General features: G+C 34.2%; 1 protein-coding gene across 3 annotated transcripts in view; it reads left to right on the forward strand.

Annotated features, from left to right (window-relative positions):
- The window catches only part of ANKHD1 (ankyrin repeat and KH domain containing 1), a 155,568-nt gene that overhangs the window by 106,784 nt on the left and 31,875 nt on the right, over positions 1 to 16,909 (forward strand). For all 3 annotated transcript variants that reach the window (XM_049873810.1, XM_049873813.1, XM_049873811.1), the window contains 5 exons: positions 1,963 to 2,050; positions 4,680 to 4,807; positions 4,980 to 5,123; positions 6,043 to 6,145; positions 13,904 to 14,656. In XM_049873810.1, coding sequence (XP_049729767.1) covers positions 1,963 to 2,050; positions 4,680 to 4,807; positions 4,980 to 5,123; positions 6,043 to 6,145; positions 13,904 to 14,656 — 1,216 coding nt within the window. The remainder of the gene's footprint in view (positions 1 to 1,962; positions 2,051 to 4,679; positions 4,808 to 4,979; positions 5,124 to 6,042; positions 6,146 to 13,903; positions 14,657 to 16,909) is intronic.

Consider the following 16,909-nt stretch of genomic DNA (forward strand, 5'->3'; position numbering starts at 1 on the left):
GCATTTGATATCAGGCATGGTTGGAAGCTATTTTATCATTCATTCCTCTTGCTGGCAAACTTTCTAGAAAGAATAAGAATCTTTCTGCTATTATGAGACTACTTCTTTTGCCTTTGACTATTCAAGTTTTAAATTCTACTCTTAAAAAAAATCTACCAGTTGGTATATTTTTCTTTTTCCCTTTACTCCTAATATATGATAGTGTTTTCTTTAGAGATTGTTTTCTTTCTTATGATAGAGCTCTTACTGGCTCCTGAAATGATAAGATCAAGCTCTCCTAATACCCTCAGGAGAGTAAGGTTCCTTTTTTTTTCTGTTTGCTTTGAGAAAGTAACTTTACTGCAACATGCAGAGCAAGGAGCAGGGAAAAAGTTCCTCAGATCCAGCTCCCCAAGCTACAGGGAAGCAGGGCTTATATGTGATTTGGGCAGCAAGATGGTGGCCTCGCAGCCGTACTGGGGAGGGAAAATTCTAGAAGGCAGCTGGGAAACAGGAGGTGACATGGTTCTTTTCAGACCTATCACTTCGGAATAGGGCTCAGGTCATGATTTTCCTTCTGATTCATTCCCCCTATTGCTGTGTCCTCTGTTGAGGTCATTTAGTGGTCACAGCTGGCCCTTCTGTCCATGCAGGGTGGGCCAAATCTGACTTGGTCTAGTTTAAGGACTAATGGAAATTTATTGGCATTCGTAGGGTGAGATTACAAAGTCACCTCTTTATTCCTAATACATAATCCCTGTTTTTCACTGGAGTTCCTGGGTGGTGCAAACGGTTAAAACACTTGGCTGCTAACAAAAAGCTGGAGGTTCCAGTCCACCTAGAAGCACCTCAGAAGAATGGCCTGGTGAAAAATCAGCCATTGAAAACCGTATGGAGCACAGTTCTTCTCTGGCACACATGGGGTCACCATAACTCAGAGTCGACTTGATGATAGCCACTGTTTTTTTTTTTCCATTAGTATTATCTGTTGCTATAAATCAGAATCGACTTGACAGTAATGTTTTTTTCCCCCCCCCAATGTAATTGCTTCATCTGAAACACCCTGGCAAAAAGCTATTTAACTTTTTTTTTTTTTTATTGTGCTTTAAGGGAAAGTTTACAAATCAAGTCAGTCTCATACAAAAACTTATACACACCTGCTATATACTCCTAGTTGCTGTCCCCCTAATGAGACAGCACATTCCTTCCCTCTACTTTCTCTCCTCGTGTCCACTTGGCCAGCTTCTGGCCCCCTCTACTCTCTCATCTCCCTTCCAGACAGGAGATGCCAACATAGTCTCATGTGTCTACTTGATCCAAGAAGCTTATTCCTCACCAGCATCATTTTCTATCCCATAGTCCAGTCCAATCCCTGTCTGAAGAGTAGGCTTTGGGAACGGTTCCTGTCTTGGGCTAACAGAACGTCTGGGGACAGTGACCTCTGGGGTCCTTCTAGTCTCAGTCAGACCATTATAAGTCTGGTCTTTTTACAAGAGTTTGGGGACTGCATCCTATTGTTCTCCTGCTCCCTCAGGGGTTCTCTGTTGTGTTTCCTGTAAGGACAGTCATTAGTTGTGGCCCGGTACTATCTAGCTCTAGTCTCAGGCTGATGTAGTCTCTGGTTTATTGAGGTTCCTTTTTTACAGTTCATATGAATAATTAGGAAAACATTTTTTACCTTAGAAGAAATACAGTTGTTTCTCTTTGGGAACTAAGTTAAGCATTGATATTATCTTTAATGGTTATTGTTTGGTATGCAAAACTGAACTCATCCTTAAAAGGTTGTATTATCTAGTGTGGACTGAAATTAATCCTGTATTTTGGAAGAATTGAGGTAGGTGGTGTAAGTAGCTATATTGAATAAGTAGCTATGTTGAATAAGTATTAAGTCTTCATTATTATTTCTCATATCATTGGTACTATTTAAAAGAGATGGTTAATAAATTGGCTCTGATGGATTTTTTTTGTTTGTTTCTTTTGTAGGAGCATGAATCTGAAGGTGGGAGAACACCTTTGATGAAAGCTGCAAGAGCCGGTCATTTGTGCACTGTGCAATTTCTTATTAGCAAAGGTAAAGAAAGTGCAAGTGATCGTTTCCAAGAAGCTACAGTTTCTGAAAAAAATTCCTAAAGTGTTGCAGTTTATACTAAGGGTACTTTACCTACAGTGCAAGTATTGTATTCTAGTCTTTTTGTTGTATTTTATTTAGTAAGCGTGGAGTTAGTGAGTTGCTTACTGGAAATTTTCTTGATTAGTTTATGTTTTAAGTTTTTATCATCCAAACAGCATATGGTTGCTCCCTAAAGTAAAGACCAAATGTAAAATGTCCATTTATTTTTAGGTAGTTACAATATATGTTTAACACTTAATCATAAGGCATTTTGACTAGAAATGGGATTGAGGCTATCTGCTATTGTGGTACTTACTTGTGGTCCCACTGAATTAACTGAATATAACCAAAAACGTAACAAGTTGCCATCAATTTGACTCTGACTCTTGGCGATCCCATGTGTGTACAAAGGTGTTATTTTTATATTACTCTAGAGATTGTATTATTACAAGGAATATATTTAGGCAAAGAAGTTCAAATGATGGATGAAGAATTGGTTCAAGACTTTTTACTATACAAAAGTGAAAGTTTTGAATCCATGTTCAGCTGAACCATAGTAAGATTGTCATTTTTATAGGTTAAAAATGGTAGTATCAAGAATTTCATTTGTTTCTTCCTAATTCTTTGTGTAGTGTTAGAAGTAGTCTGACATTCGATGGAAGGTCCTAAGATAGGAGGGTAAAATGCAAGAAAGAGCCACTTAGGTGGTGTCATGTTATTAAAATAAAATTTTATGCCTAAATTCCAGTAGAATTCTAATATTTTATGACATTAAAAATGCAGTGTAAGGTTTTAACATTTAAAATATATTTGTTTTTTCTTCTTTAACTGGATAAAACTGGGTTTATTTTCTTTAATATCACATGTTTGCTGTCAGTTAAGACATGTATTTACTTAACATTCTGTAGCATAGTATGTAACAGCTATTTATTTCAACTACACAGAAATGATAAATAGTTAAACTTTGAAGTTCTTTTGTGCTTCTTTACTGAAGAGGATACCTGATCATACCGGTCTTAGTTTCTTAGTGCTGCTATAACAGAAGTACCACAAGTGGGTGACTTTAACAAACAGAAATTTATTTTCTCACAGTTTAGGAGGCTAGAAGTCCAAATTAGGGTGCTGGCTCTAGGCAAAGGGTTTCTCTCTCTGTCAGCTCTGGGGGAAAGTCATTGTCTCTTTTCAGCTTCTATTCCTTGGTTCTTTGGCGATCTTCACATGGAGTGGCATCTATGTTCCCCTATCTGTTCTTGCTTGCTTCTGTGCCTAATCTGCTCTTTTATGCCTCAAAAGTCATCAGTTTAAGACACACCCTACACTGATGTGGCCTCATTAACATAACAAAGAAAAACTGTTCCCAAATGGGATTACATCCACAGGTATAAGGATTTACAACACATATTTTGGGGGGACAAGATTCAATCCATAACAATACCCAACAACAACTCTGCTAAGTATATAATCAGGCCTGTCAAGAATAGGAACATATTGATGACTTTCTAGGCTGTAGTAATTGCTAAATGATCTCACCATCTAAATTTATTATTAGCAACTTGAAAAATAATCTCATGTTGCTAAAATAAGGATGTTCATTGATGTGTCTTGCCTTTCCTAAACGGCACTTGTATACAAGTTAAGGTTAGGTTCACTTGAATACTTTAAAAATATGAGGGTTTATTTTTCTCTTACATAAAATAAGGCTGGAATTGAGGAAGAAGCAAGAATGAATATGGCTGTAGTCTTAATTTTATAATTGGACCATTTGGGATTATAAAAGGTAGCTGAACTAAAAACCAGCTCCTTTTTCTAGGAGTCAGAAATAGTTTATCAAAAATACTAAGAAAAGATTTTGTATTTAGACTTTCTTCAGAGAATATTGTACAAAGCTATTGGACAACTTATTAAATACCTTTCAGATAAAGTATTTGGATAATCTGTCTTTTCTCCATGTTAGGTCCTCTGACTTAAAATACACAATATGAAGAATTATATTTCTCTTAAAAATTGTTTTAAAAAATCTCTTTGCTTTGAGGCCTGGCTATATTGCCACTTTCTAGAGGTAGATTAAAAATGTTTTGAAACATTTTGAGAGTTACATACAATGCTATTACTTTGATGTTTACGTTAACCTGTATATATTTATTAATCTTAGTCTTCTAGATTTTCCATTTTAAAAGTGATATTGAATGAACGAACTACAACTACGCGCAGCAATGTGGATGAATCTCACAAATATAATATTGAGCGAAAGAAGCCAGACACAAAAGAGTACACTGTATGATTCCATTCAAATAAAGTTCAAAAACTATGAACCAGTTTGGAAGTCAGGATAGTAGTTACCCTTGGGAGGGTGGGTAATGACTGAAAGCGGGCACAAGGTGGGGTTTCTGGGATGTGGATAATGTTCTGTTTCTTGATCTTGGTGCTGGTTACACAGGTGTGTTCCCTTTGTGAAAATTTTTCAACCTATACACTTATGATTTGTGCACTTTTTTATGTCTATGGTATACCTAAAAAAAATTTTTTAATGGCACTGTGAGCTGGCTTGATTTCAACCTTCACTAATATTGATGTTTCTTTTTCTCTGAAGGTGCCAATGTGAATAGGGCTACAGCCAATAATGATCACACAGTAGTGTCACTGGCATGTGCAGGAGGCCACCTGGCAGTTGTTGAACTACTCTTGGCTCATGGGGCTGACCCTACTCACCGACTCAAGGTATTCTACCTAAGTGTGTGTGTGTTTGTCTGATCTCTCAGTCCTTGATTTTCATTGCTATTTAAATGAGTTTTGATTTTATGTGAGCTGCTAAGAAACTACGTGTACGTAGCAATCAAATTATAAGTAAAAATTTACAAAAGAATTAATTATAGTATCAATTCTTTCCCAGGATGGCTCAACAATGCTCATTGAAGCTGCAAAGGGTGGCCATACCAATGTTGTTTCTTATCTATTGGATTATCCAAACAATGTTCTATCGGTTCCTACCGCAGACATGTCACAGCTTACCCCACCTTCTCAAGATCAGTCTCAGGTAAAATAAAACAGAGCTTATTTGTAAATGTAAATATTCTTCAGATTGATTGGGAGTTTTTGTTTAGTTTTTAGCAAAATGGGTTTGTTTCTCTTTTTTTATTGCATATTGTGATAAGCATCTTAAATTATTTAAGATTTATTTTCTTCTACGGTAGATGAAAAATCTTTTTTGACTTATTTACTAAAAATAGTCATTTTTAAAAATCATTCAATATCAAATATAATAAATATTCCAAGTTGTCTTACTGCAACCAGGTCTTTAGGATTTTTTGTTTTTTAATGAATGCATTGAGCATAAACTTGAACAAGAGAAAGCTTTTCCCCTTAACCCAAGTGACATATTTTTTACTTAATACCTCCGAAAGCAGTATTAGTTATCCTAGTCATAGCTGCTTTTGTCAATCAGGAAAGTATGGTTAACCAGATATATACACCAAAAATTCATTAAAATAACTTTTCAACCTACCTGAAAGTGTGGGGAGAATATAGAAAAGATATCAAGTTCCGTGAAATCCTAAGTTCTTTTCTACATAGATATCCCGAGAACTGCTAAAATACCCCGATTTAGGAAATGTGTTGGATTTTTTTTTTTTTCTCTTTTAAACAAGGGTAAATTGACCAGTGAGTGTGTAACTTGTACTCCTAGCTGTAACTAGAACCAGCGAGGCTTTCTCCTTAGCAAGAGAGTAATAATTAGTTCCATTTTAGCTTAAATCATTGACTACTTCTAAATTGCCTGAGTGTGTCCAGTGAATATTCTCAGAAATTATTCTTCGCTGAAGACCTGTTATCTTTAAGAAATAAAAAAGTGAATTTAGTGGTATATGAAGAAAACCTAAAACAGCATCTTTTTTCATTTATGAGCCTTTGTTTTATTCTTTGGTCTGAGATGATTTTTTTCTGAGTTCACTTTTTAGGTTCCACGCGTACCAATGCATACACTTGCCATGGTTGTACCTCCCCAGGAACCTGACAGAACTTCACAGGAGAACTCTCCTGCACTTTTAGGAGTACAGAAAGGTTAGTTATTGAATTATTTTCCTTAAAATAGGTATTTTATCAACTAATTCATAAATCTTTAAAAGTACTCTTAGTTTAATGGTACTCAGTAACTGTGTACCTATGGTTAATTGAGGTAGGTAATTCTGATAAATGCAAATAGTCTTATAGGCTATTTAAAATAGGAAAGGCACACAACTGCTAGGAAAAAATGACTTCTTACTGTTTTCCTGTAATTACACCTCTAGCTATAGTTTTCATCTGGCACAGGTGAAAATACTTGAAGCAAACCAAGTTCTGGATTATGTTAAAGTAGCAAAAGCTTATCAGACATTCATTTTGCATTTGAGAACTCTTTAAACAATAGTATGAGGAATGAAAATGTGTTTTTGCTGTGTAGTTAAGACTTAGTATAATTGATTCAATTCAGTAAGAAGTTTAAGAATTAAGTTTAGTTTATTGCATATAATGCTGAATATAGTGGGTAAGCATTTTTCAATATGTATACCTGGACAAATAACTATTAAATATGTATAAATAATATCCAAGTAGATATTAAAGGTGATACACACTATTTAAAGGTCTCAAGTTTATGAACTATGATATTTTTCTGTTATCTTTTCATTTGTAGGTATAAAATACCTTCACTTGATACTCATATATAGTTATCCTAGTGGAGTCCTCTAAAAGAAACAAAATAGATAACATATAGGGTTTTTAATACTACATAAAAACAAATTTATGAGCGTATTTCATTCAGGGTTTGGTGATCAACTCCTAAATTTTTGAAATCAAATTGAGATTTGTGAGTATATATTGGTATACTTAATACTATGCTTTAAGGAAAAGTTGGTAAGGGTCAACTGTTAGAGCAGCAAACAGAAGCTGCTGTAACATTATATCAATTTTATGTCAAGGTATGTCAATTCTAGTAATTTAGAGAGTTGAGAGCCTTCACCAAGAATTACTTAATTTATAAACTGAAATTTATAAATTTCAGAGATGAAATATCTATAGTGTCTTAGACTTCAGTTAATTCTAGCAGTTTCCCATCAGCTACCTAGCTGTTGAAACTTTTCAGAAAATGAAGACTGCTATTTTTAATATTAACAGTTAAAAAGCAAATTAAACATATACTTGTTAAGAGCTCTGAGCATCATAATCAGCTGACAGCATGTAGTAAAATATTAAAACTTATATGCCCCTGTTTTTGTTTGTTGTTTGGCGAGACCCTATAGAGTAACTTTGGTTCGGGAAATTTGGTACTAGATTAAAACGTCATTTAAAAAAATTGTTATTAACGCATAGCCACAAATGATCAAGAAATAGCCTAGGAAGGACATGGAGTATATGTAGAAAGTAAAACATTTTTAATATAGATTCAATATGTAACTAAATGTTTGGGTAGTGATTCTTTTAAAGTTGATACTCAATAATTATGTTTTTGCTTACTGAAATACCCTCTTACACTATCTACAAATTTTTTCCACTTTGACTTTTTATTACTTATTGAATAATATAAAAGTAAACTAACCTTTTAAGAAATGTTTTGTTTTGCTATAATTTTAGGGGAGAAAAATATTAACACTTGGATCTAGACCCTTGGCACTTGCTAGCACTAGCTACCAAGTAGCGTTGTCAACCCAATAATTATTTATAAGGACCAAACTGTGATAATGCATTGAGTTAAAATGTCATGTTAGTATAAATCATATGTATGAGAATATTCTGTCACTATGAATTTTTAGGAAAAATCAGTTGATGATATAAAAATATACATGAATCACTGGGATAAATAGAAAAACCTATCTTGAATGATAGAAGATACAGTATTATGTTTTTCTCTTTTAAGATTTTTTTTTTCTCCCCAGAACTTCTCATATGTCTCTAAAGAAGCTCATTTGAGTGATGAAATTGCTGTTTGACCCTTTTGTTTTCATTTCTTTTAAGCCCATGTATTACTTCTGTGTTGTTCATGTGATTAGGGATGAAGAAGTGTTCTTATTCTATAGGACTCTCTTCTTTTCCTCTTCTAGCAGTCATTCCTTAAAGTTCTTCTATTATAACATTTTACTCCTAAATGTCTGTTTTTAATAAATCTTATAAATATTCACATCCGCATCCTTTTAAAATGTATTCTTGCCCTTAAATCTTACCCAGGTGTTTGACTATATATTTGGAGCCCTGGTGGCACAGTCGTTAAGAGGTCGACTGCTATCCAAAAGGTCGACAGTTCGAATCCACCAGCCACTCCTTGGAAACCCAGTGGGGCAGTTCTACTCTGTCCTGTAGGTCACTATAAGTCAGAATCAACTCAACGGCAACAGTTTTTATTTTTGGTTTGTATATGTATTTATATATCTTACTCAGATGTTCTTTTCTTTCATGCCCCACACGCACCATTTGTGTAGACCTCTTTCACCTTGACCCACATCCTCCTGATTTAGGCAACTAATCTTACTTGTCCAATGTTGGTTTTCAAGGATTGGAGCTTCTAGGTAGCATCTGACAGAGGCCTCAGAATCACCTCAACAAGATGTGAAAGCAAGTGAAAATGACGTGCTCAATTTTCTGGCATTAGTTAGCTTTATTAACTATAGTTATAAATATGCAGATGAGACAGGAGACATGTATTGTAAACTCTTTGCCTTTCCAAAATCAGTTTTGTACATAATTTGTTGATTGAGGCCATTTGTTCCATCTAACTTACTTGTAACAGATTCTAAAGAGATTTTAAAAGAAAAGACTCATTTTTATCTTCTGTAGATTGTATAATTAGAACTAATCTGCTTGAAAGCATTAAAATGACATCAAATTAAATTAGGCACATCTTTTTTCTGCACCTCAAGCCCTTTTGAGGAGTAATTTCTTTTCTCTGAACTCCCTCAGCTTCTGAGTTTTGACCTCCCACCACTTCCTCTACCTCCCCTTTGGGTTTCAAGAATAGAGGGTTAAGTTAATCATACTCAATTCCTGGTGTTTTGTCATAATGGCTCCTCTCTTATTTTGTTTATTCCCTTTGGCCCCTGTTCTCATTCCCTTACTTCCCCTATAATCAGTCATTCTAATGTATTTGATATACATATTCTTTTGCTCTTACAATTTCTTATAAAATGTTTACTACTTTTGTGTATATCTTTAATTTACATAGATGGTATTGTGCTGTAGATCCCATTTGTTTCTTTTTCACTCTACACTTTTTAATTTCTATCCATGTGCCTACCCTAGATTGTTTCTACCTGCAGCACAGTGTTTCACCCTGTACATCCTTCATGTTTTACCTATCATTTCTGCGGGCGATGGCTACCCAGATTGCCTCTAATTCCCTACTGCTATAGACAATGCTGTGATAAGATCCTTGTATAGTCACCTTATGTATCTGTGTGAGAATTTCTTTTGGATGTATACCCAGGAGCAGAATTGCTTCTCATAGGAATGCATGATGTTTATCTGACCAAGTGCTGCAAATTTGTTCTCCAGAATGGCTACAGCAATTTACATTCCCACCAGCAATGCATAAAGTTTCCATACCCCTTCCACTTCCATGCCTGCCAGCCATTGGCTTTATCCTTATATTTTGATTTGTATAGGCTTTAGCTCCCCTCTTAGATTGTAAGCTCCTCAAGGGCAGGGCTTATATTGCTCATCTTTGTGTGGTCCACCATGCCTTGCTTATACTAGATGTTCAAATATTTGTTGAGTAAACTAATAAAAGACAGGCTAAGAATAGAGATTATCCTGAAGGCAGAAGAAAACTATTAAGAGTTTTTAAAAAAGAGAGACGGTGTAATTAAAGAGGATGTTTTAAAAAATTAAGAAGTAGTATTCTTTAAAAAAAAAATTTTTTTTAAGTAGTATTCTAGAATGGCGGGAAAGAGATCAAAAACAGGAGTATAAGTATAAAGTGAGAATGAAATTAACATACTACTTTATATTCCATAGTTGTTTACTAGAGTAGGAAACAAGAAAAGTTCTCACATTTTTATATAAAATCATTTAAAAAATTATGTAATCTGTATTTTTACAATGATAAACTGTATAGAAAAATTATATGTGCAGTAAAGGAAATTGAATGTTCCATTGGAAATACTACTATTTCTGTAGTTGAGTAGATTTCCACTGTATAATCATGCTTATGTGGATTTACATACCCCCAAATTTAACAATGCCTTTCCACATATATCTGCTTATATTGAAAGGAAGAAGGCTAAATTAATCTGTGTTAGTTTGTAATACAGATACCATATCTTTGAACACCCTTGGTTAATTGGTTACTATGTTAAAGATATATAACATGCCATGTTTCTTTGGGAAGTTTTGAAACAAATATTTAGACATAAAGGGAAAATGAGTCAGTTCTGGGACAGTGGCTTTCATTTTTGACAATGACTACATAAGAAATATTTTATACTGAAACCCAGGACACAATTAATATACATCTGTTTATCCAAACACAAGTTCCATGATGAAATGATATATACTACATTTGATGCACTGTGTCATTTTTTATTCCACTTCATCAATTTTTTTTTTCTGTTTAAGACACAGTGCTTGTGTTGGGAATGCTGTTTAAAAAACACTCAAGTAGAGTGCTGTGTGATGATGTAAGAAAATAAGGAATTTACAGAACAAGGTTCAAATTTGATTAGACAAAACCAGCCAAGTAATCTGAAATCAAATCTAGATTTCCCTGTATATCATGTTTTTTTTTCCCCTCTTTGGCCATGATCTTTTTATTGCCCAGCGCACTAATTATTCTAGACATAAATACTTGATAAGATTATGCTTACATGTTGAGTATATGTCCACCTCATTCCCTCACTGCCTATAATAGAGGCCATTGTTCTAAGCAGTCTGCATATCATGGTTTTCTACTATAAACTTTCTCTAGTTTTATTAATGGAGGATAAGTGAAAAATGAAGAAATAGGGTAGAAACTGAAGCAACAAGAGAGATGGTGACTTTACCTATGTTTCTAAATAGTTACTTTATAGTGTCATTCAGTGTTGTCAATTAGTAGATATATTTATTTGTACCTGACAGTGGGAGATGTTTGAACCCTTTTATTTTCTGGTGTCCTATAATACTCCTTATTTACCTGCCTACTTAAAATGTGTTGCTAAAATGAGGACACTTGTCACATCCTCCACTTATCCCCAAAACTGAAGGGTGTTGCATCAGATTCTAGGAATAATTAGGCAACATTATCTGGTTTTTACCAGCCTGGCTTATTCTTGATGTTATAGCTTATGTTAGTGCTTTGACGTGTGTCTAGGCAATCCCACTAACTTCGTGGTTACAGATACTCAGCCATTGGCTCTTTTGGGAAGAACTGCTTTTTGTGCGTTACTTTCTTTGTCCTCTGTTTTTCATGTTACATGTGTTCTGGACTTTTCGTCTCCTAGTCAGTTAAATAAGTTAATCTTAAAAATCTTATGCTTTAAGCTTCTTGCACTTTATCTAACAAAATAGACAGGGCCATTCCTATCTGCTACTGTCCTCAAAATTCTATTCTTATTTTAGATCATCTTACTATTTATAAAGATTTTACATCTGTGACTGTCCAACCTGGTCATAATGTAATTACCAGTGTGGTCAGTATTGAACTCTTACCTAGTTGTCCTTAATCTTAAATACAAATGACATAGCAACTGTATGAGGGTATTCTGAAATTAATCAATGTTAAGGGAGCATTCAATCTTTGCAGAATTTCTAAATTTACTCTGCTCATGTCATTGAATTTATTACACAACTGAAAATTTCCTTGCTATCAGACATATACACTGCTATTTGTGGCAGCTACCTCCCTTTTTTTTTCTGTCGATTGTTACTAGTCTCTTTGAACAAATAAATCAGACCATGGACTCCCGTATGATCTTATGGAAGTAGCTATAAAATTATCTTACAAATCTAATGGTCTTTGCTCTGAAAAAATATAGTCTTTCCCTACTACTTTGCTCAGATAGAAATATAAAATCGAATTGACAATACATTTTGCTAAAGGTTACTTTTAAGGACTAATTAAGCCTCTTAAAGTGTTTGCAGTGATATTGGGCTGTGAGCTTCTGACCTTGATAGAGACAAGATCTAAGAGAAAAAGTATTAGACATTTTCAGTAACTACACATGTTGCAGATGTTTGAGCTACCTACAGTTTTGAGATTTCCTTATTCTAACAAAAAAGCAGTTAAATCTCTGATTTTTTTTTCTTCTTCAGTGGTTTTGTCCCCCTTTGGGGATTCAGAGTGTTTTAACATCTACTGGTTGATTTTGTTTTTCCTTTTGGACTTGAGAATTACTTTGAATGCATTGGATGTTCTTATTTTTTAAATTCTTAAATTAGCTACACTATTCATATATGTTGGCTATAAGCCAAAAGAATAGTAACTATTTTTTACCCAGTTCTTTCTTTTAAAAAAACTATTATTGTTAAATTTGCATGCCATAAAACTCCTCATTTGACAATTCAGTGAGTTTAGTAAATTTATAGAATTGTGTAACAATCACCACCATCTATTTTTAGAACATTCCCATCACCCTAAAAAGATCTCTCACGCCTTCTTGTAATCACTCCTTGCTCACCTCTATAGCCCCAGGCATCTACCACTTTCCTCCATTTCTCTGGATTTGCCTTTTCTCTATAGATTTGATATAAATGGAATTGCACAATATGTGATCTCTTGTATCTGAATTATTTCACTTAATGTTTTTTGAGGCTCACCCATGTTATAGTATGTATCAGTACTCTGTTGCTTTTTATTGTTGAATAGTTCTAGTTCTTCCTAAATAAGATTAAACCACAAGCTTTTACCTCAAAGTAGATATTATACATCAAAAAGTATATTTCCTCCCTTTCATATCCACATGTTATGATTGTTAATATTGGTACTTATTTTTCAGCTGACTTGTCATGAAGGGAATTTTAAAAAGTGGGAAAGAATGAAAGAAAGTAACTTAAGTGCAATTCAGAACCTTAATACGCATTTACTTCTTTTTTAACATACACTATCAATCTGAGTAAACCTCTATTAGAAGTCTGATTTTCTCCTAGGTAACATTCATTGTTTCTCTCATAGATAGACTTTTACTCTTATTTAAACTCAAAATAAATATCCTTTGTGATATATGTTTAATGTAATGTTCAGGTACAGAAGTATTGAGACTTTTTTAACTGAGGATTTTTAGAAGGGTATGTCTTGAAAAAGCTGTGACATCACATTGTTTTAGTGTAAGAACAGAAACTTCTTGACAACTTGAAAAACACTTTATCCTACTTTGATCTACAAGTTATAGTCTTATAATAACCTTTACTTATAGTAATTTCTACTTGTACAGTTAATATTGCTAAAAGAACAATTGTTCAAAATGGGCAGTTAAGCTAACATTAATGATATATCCTCAAACCTATTTTGAGACTGCTTTAGATTTGATATTCTTTGAAATGTCCAATCTAATAAGCAGAATTTTGAGAGTCTTTCCTTTTTTTTTTTGTTTTCCATTTCTCCCTGTCCTTGGCCTTAATATCCAAAATCTCCTATCCTAAATATTATATTTTTTAACTCACATTTTTTGAATTGGCAACATCCCAATTTATGCAATGTGAAATGGATGAGTATAGGTGCTAATCTACCTAACACTGATGTGACTCTGACATTTATTGTACAGCATTGGTTATAAGGGTTTTGGGGTGGGAGGTCCGTGTATATGTGGGAGGGGAGGCTGATTTTTTTTTTTTTTTTTTTTAGCATGGCACTTTTTCAAACATTTTTCATGTGCTTAGGTACATCCAAGCAGAAGTCCAGTTCCCTGCAGGTAGCAGATCAGGACCTACTGCCACCTTTTCACCCATACCAGCCTTTGGAGTGCATAGTAGAGGAGACTGAAGGCAAGCTGAATGAACTGGGACAAAGAATTAGTGCTATTGAAAAAGCACAGCTTAAGTCATTGGAGTTAATTCAAGGTGAACCTCTGAACAAAGATAAGATAGAAGAACTTAAAAAGAACAGAGAAGAGCAAGTCCAGAAGAAGAAGAAAATACTGAAGGAACTGCAGAAAGTGGAAAGGCAGTTGCAGATGAAAACACAGCAACAATTTACCAAAGAATACTTGGAGACCAAAGGTCAGAAAGACACAGTATCTCTACACCAGCAGTGCGCACACAAAGGAGTCTTCCCAGAAGGGGAAGGAGGTGGTAGTCTCGCAGAGGATCACTTTTCAGAGTTATCTCAGGTTGACACAGTCTTATTTACAGATAATGATGTTGATGATGAGTCTCCACCATTGGCAGAACAAATTGATTTTGTCCCAGTCCAGCCTTTATCATCTCCACAGCGTAACTTTGCCAGTGACATAGGTTCTAATGGGACAAATTCTCTTGAACTTCAGAAAGTATCAGGTAATCAGCAGATTGTAGGACAGCCTCAGATTGCTATTACTGGACATGGTCAGGGACTCTTAGTTCAAGAACCAGATGGACTAATGGTTGCAACTCCAGCCCAGACGCTTACCGACACTCTTGATGACCTGATAGCAGGTGGGTTAAGAAATGTATCTGTAATAATTTCTCTTTAATCTGTGTGTTCAGCTTCTTTACATGCCCCTCCGAAAGCACAGAGTTTGTACTTTTCCATTTTAGAACTATCTTTGTAAAAATACGCATTTCTTGAAGTGTTTCAGAAGTGAATGTTACTAAACTCTACAGCACTAATACACAGAAGTTTGTTTTCCCCTCTTTTTCATTACATTGCAAAGGCAAAGAAATAAAATACCGTGATTCTTTATTTAAGACCTTTACTATCAAAACAGCCGTGTGATGTCTCGGGTAGGAGAGCTCAGAATGGAATTTTTTTTATAGGCCTTTGAGGTATTCACATAAGATTATACATAAGATTTTCCTGCTGGTGACTTTCATATTTGGAAATCATAATTTTAGATCATATTGCTTTTTCTTTTTTTATAATTTTATTGTATCACTTTAAATATTTCTAGTTTAAACGGATATTCAGAGAAAACTATAAGCATCCCATGTTGTTACAAATATTTGTGGTAAGAGACTAAAGTACACTGAAATTATCATCACTTGATGATGATATGGAGACTGGGATTTTTGCATTAATTCTTGATGAAAGCACACAGACACACACAAAGAAAAAAGAAAGGCCTGATAACCTTAAAGTATATGTTTCTGTTTATTGTTGTGTGGAAAAGTTACAACTAGTTATGAAATGAGGTACACAAGTTTACTTTCCCTTTCATTGTCCTTGCAGCAGTGGGAAAACAATGCAATTAATCATTTACCTTCCTAAAGATGGCTGGTGAATGTATCACCTCCATGAGAACCCAGTTCAGAAATGCAGCCAGAATGGCTGTTGACAGTGGATGAAGACCAAGAACTAAGATGTAGCTGGAGTGATATTCAAAGGCAGGCCAGTCCTCTGTCTCTTGATTGCGACATTTTTTTCCTTACTGTTGTCTGTTTCCTCTTGTCATATTCTCCTCCCCTACTCCCATCCCAATTATGCTATCCCAGTTTCCTTTCTTCTTTTGTGAGCCTTCAGTCTTCTTAATCTTTACTGAATCTTTAAAAATGTGGAATAAGATTACTTAAACCAGAATTTTTTTGGGCCTGTGTATGATTTCCAATGGTTATAAAGTTATAGTATTGCCTTTGAGGCTCCTCTGATATGTAGTAGGTATCGCTATGCAGAGGAGGAACATCTTAGTTTCCTTAAAGAAAATTTAAAAAAGCTGGGAAATGCTTTCTAGTTAATTAAAGATTAAGGGTCTTTATTCTTTAATTTGGGTCTTTATATCTCCGGCCCACAGCCACTCAACTCAAATAAACTTTGTATCATTAATACTGAAAATTATTGTTATAAATTATGAGTAAACTCTTACAGTCCGTTTATAGTTATAATTTATAAATAATTTCTAGCCTGGGTAAAAACACAGATACTGGAGTGTAAAGTATGATTTTGAATAATAATGATGAAACTGGTGAGCTGGGAGTGAAATTTTTAAGATTTAGAGTTTGGTAAATAGCATTATATTCCTAATTAAGTATTCAGTTTGCAGTTATGAAACCCACATTACTGATCAATCCAGTTATGTTGTTACTTAGAAATTTTTTTTTTTTTTAAAGAATGTAGAAATGGCTCTAAAGGGAACTTATAGCTATTAACTTTCTGCTATTATTTATAGATGGTTCTTATAAAACCAAATGGTTCTTATAGGGAAGGTCAAATTTTAATTAATTCACTAAGCCCCGCCCCCCCAAAACAAACCTCGTTGCCATTGAGTCTATTCCGACTCGTAACGACCCTACAGGACAGAGTAGACCTGCCCATAGGATTTCCAAGGAGCAGCTGGTGGATCCAAACTGCTGACATTTTGATTAGCAGCCGTAGCTCCAGTTCACTAAAGTATTTGTTAAATGGAAATGATCTTTTATAGTTTACATGATACATTAAAAATTGGTTTAGAAAACATCTTTGAATTATATATAATGTTAATATATTAACTAATAAAATTTAATTTTAATGTTAGATATTAATGTCTAATGGTTAGAATACTACATGACACAATATTCTTTGCTTAATAAGTTTTAGCTTGTAAATCAGCCAATAAGGATCTTCATATAGTCATAAAAATGAAGATTTTCATATAAAATTTCCATTTTTATGAAGGTTGTCTATTTTGAAATATATGACAATAATTAGATTTTCTTAGTTCAAGATTATGTCCTGTGTAACTTAAAATCGAAAACATACTATTTTACTGAGTCCAA

The sequence above is a fragment of the Elephas maximus genome, chromosome 2 (genome assembly GCF_024166365.1).
Source record: "Elephas maximus indicus isolate mEleMax1 chromosome 2, mEleMax1 primary haplotype, whole genome shotgun sequence".
Lineage (NCBI taxonomy): Eukaryota > Metazoa > Chordata > Mammalia > Proboscidea > Elephantidae > Elephas > Elephas maximus.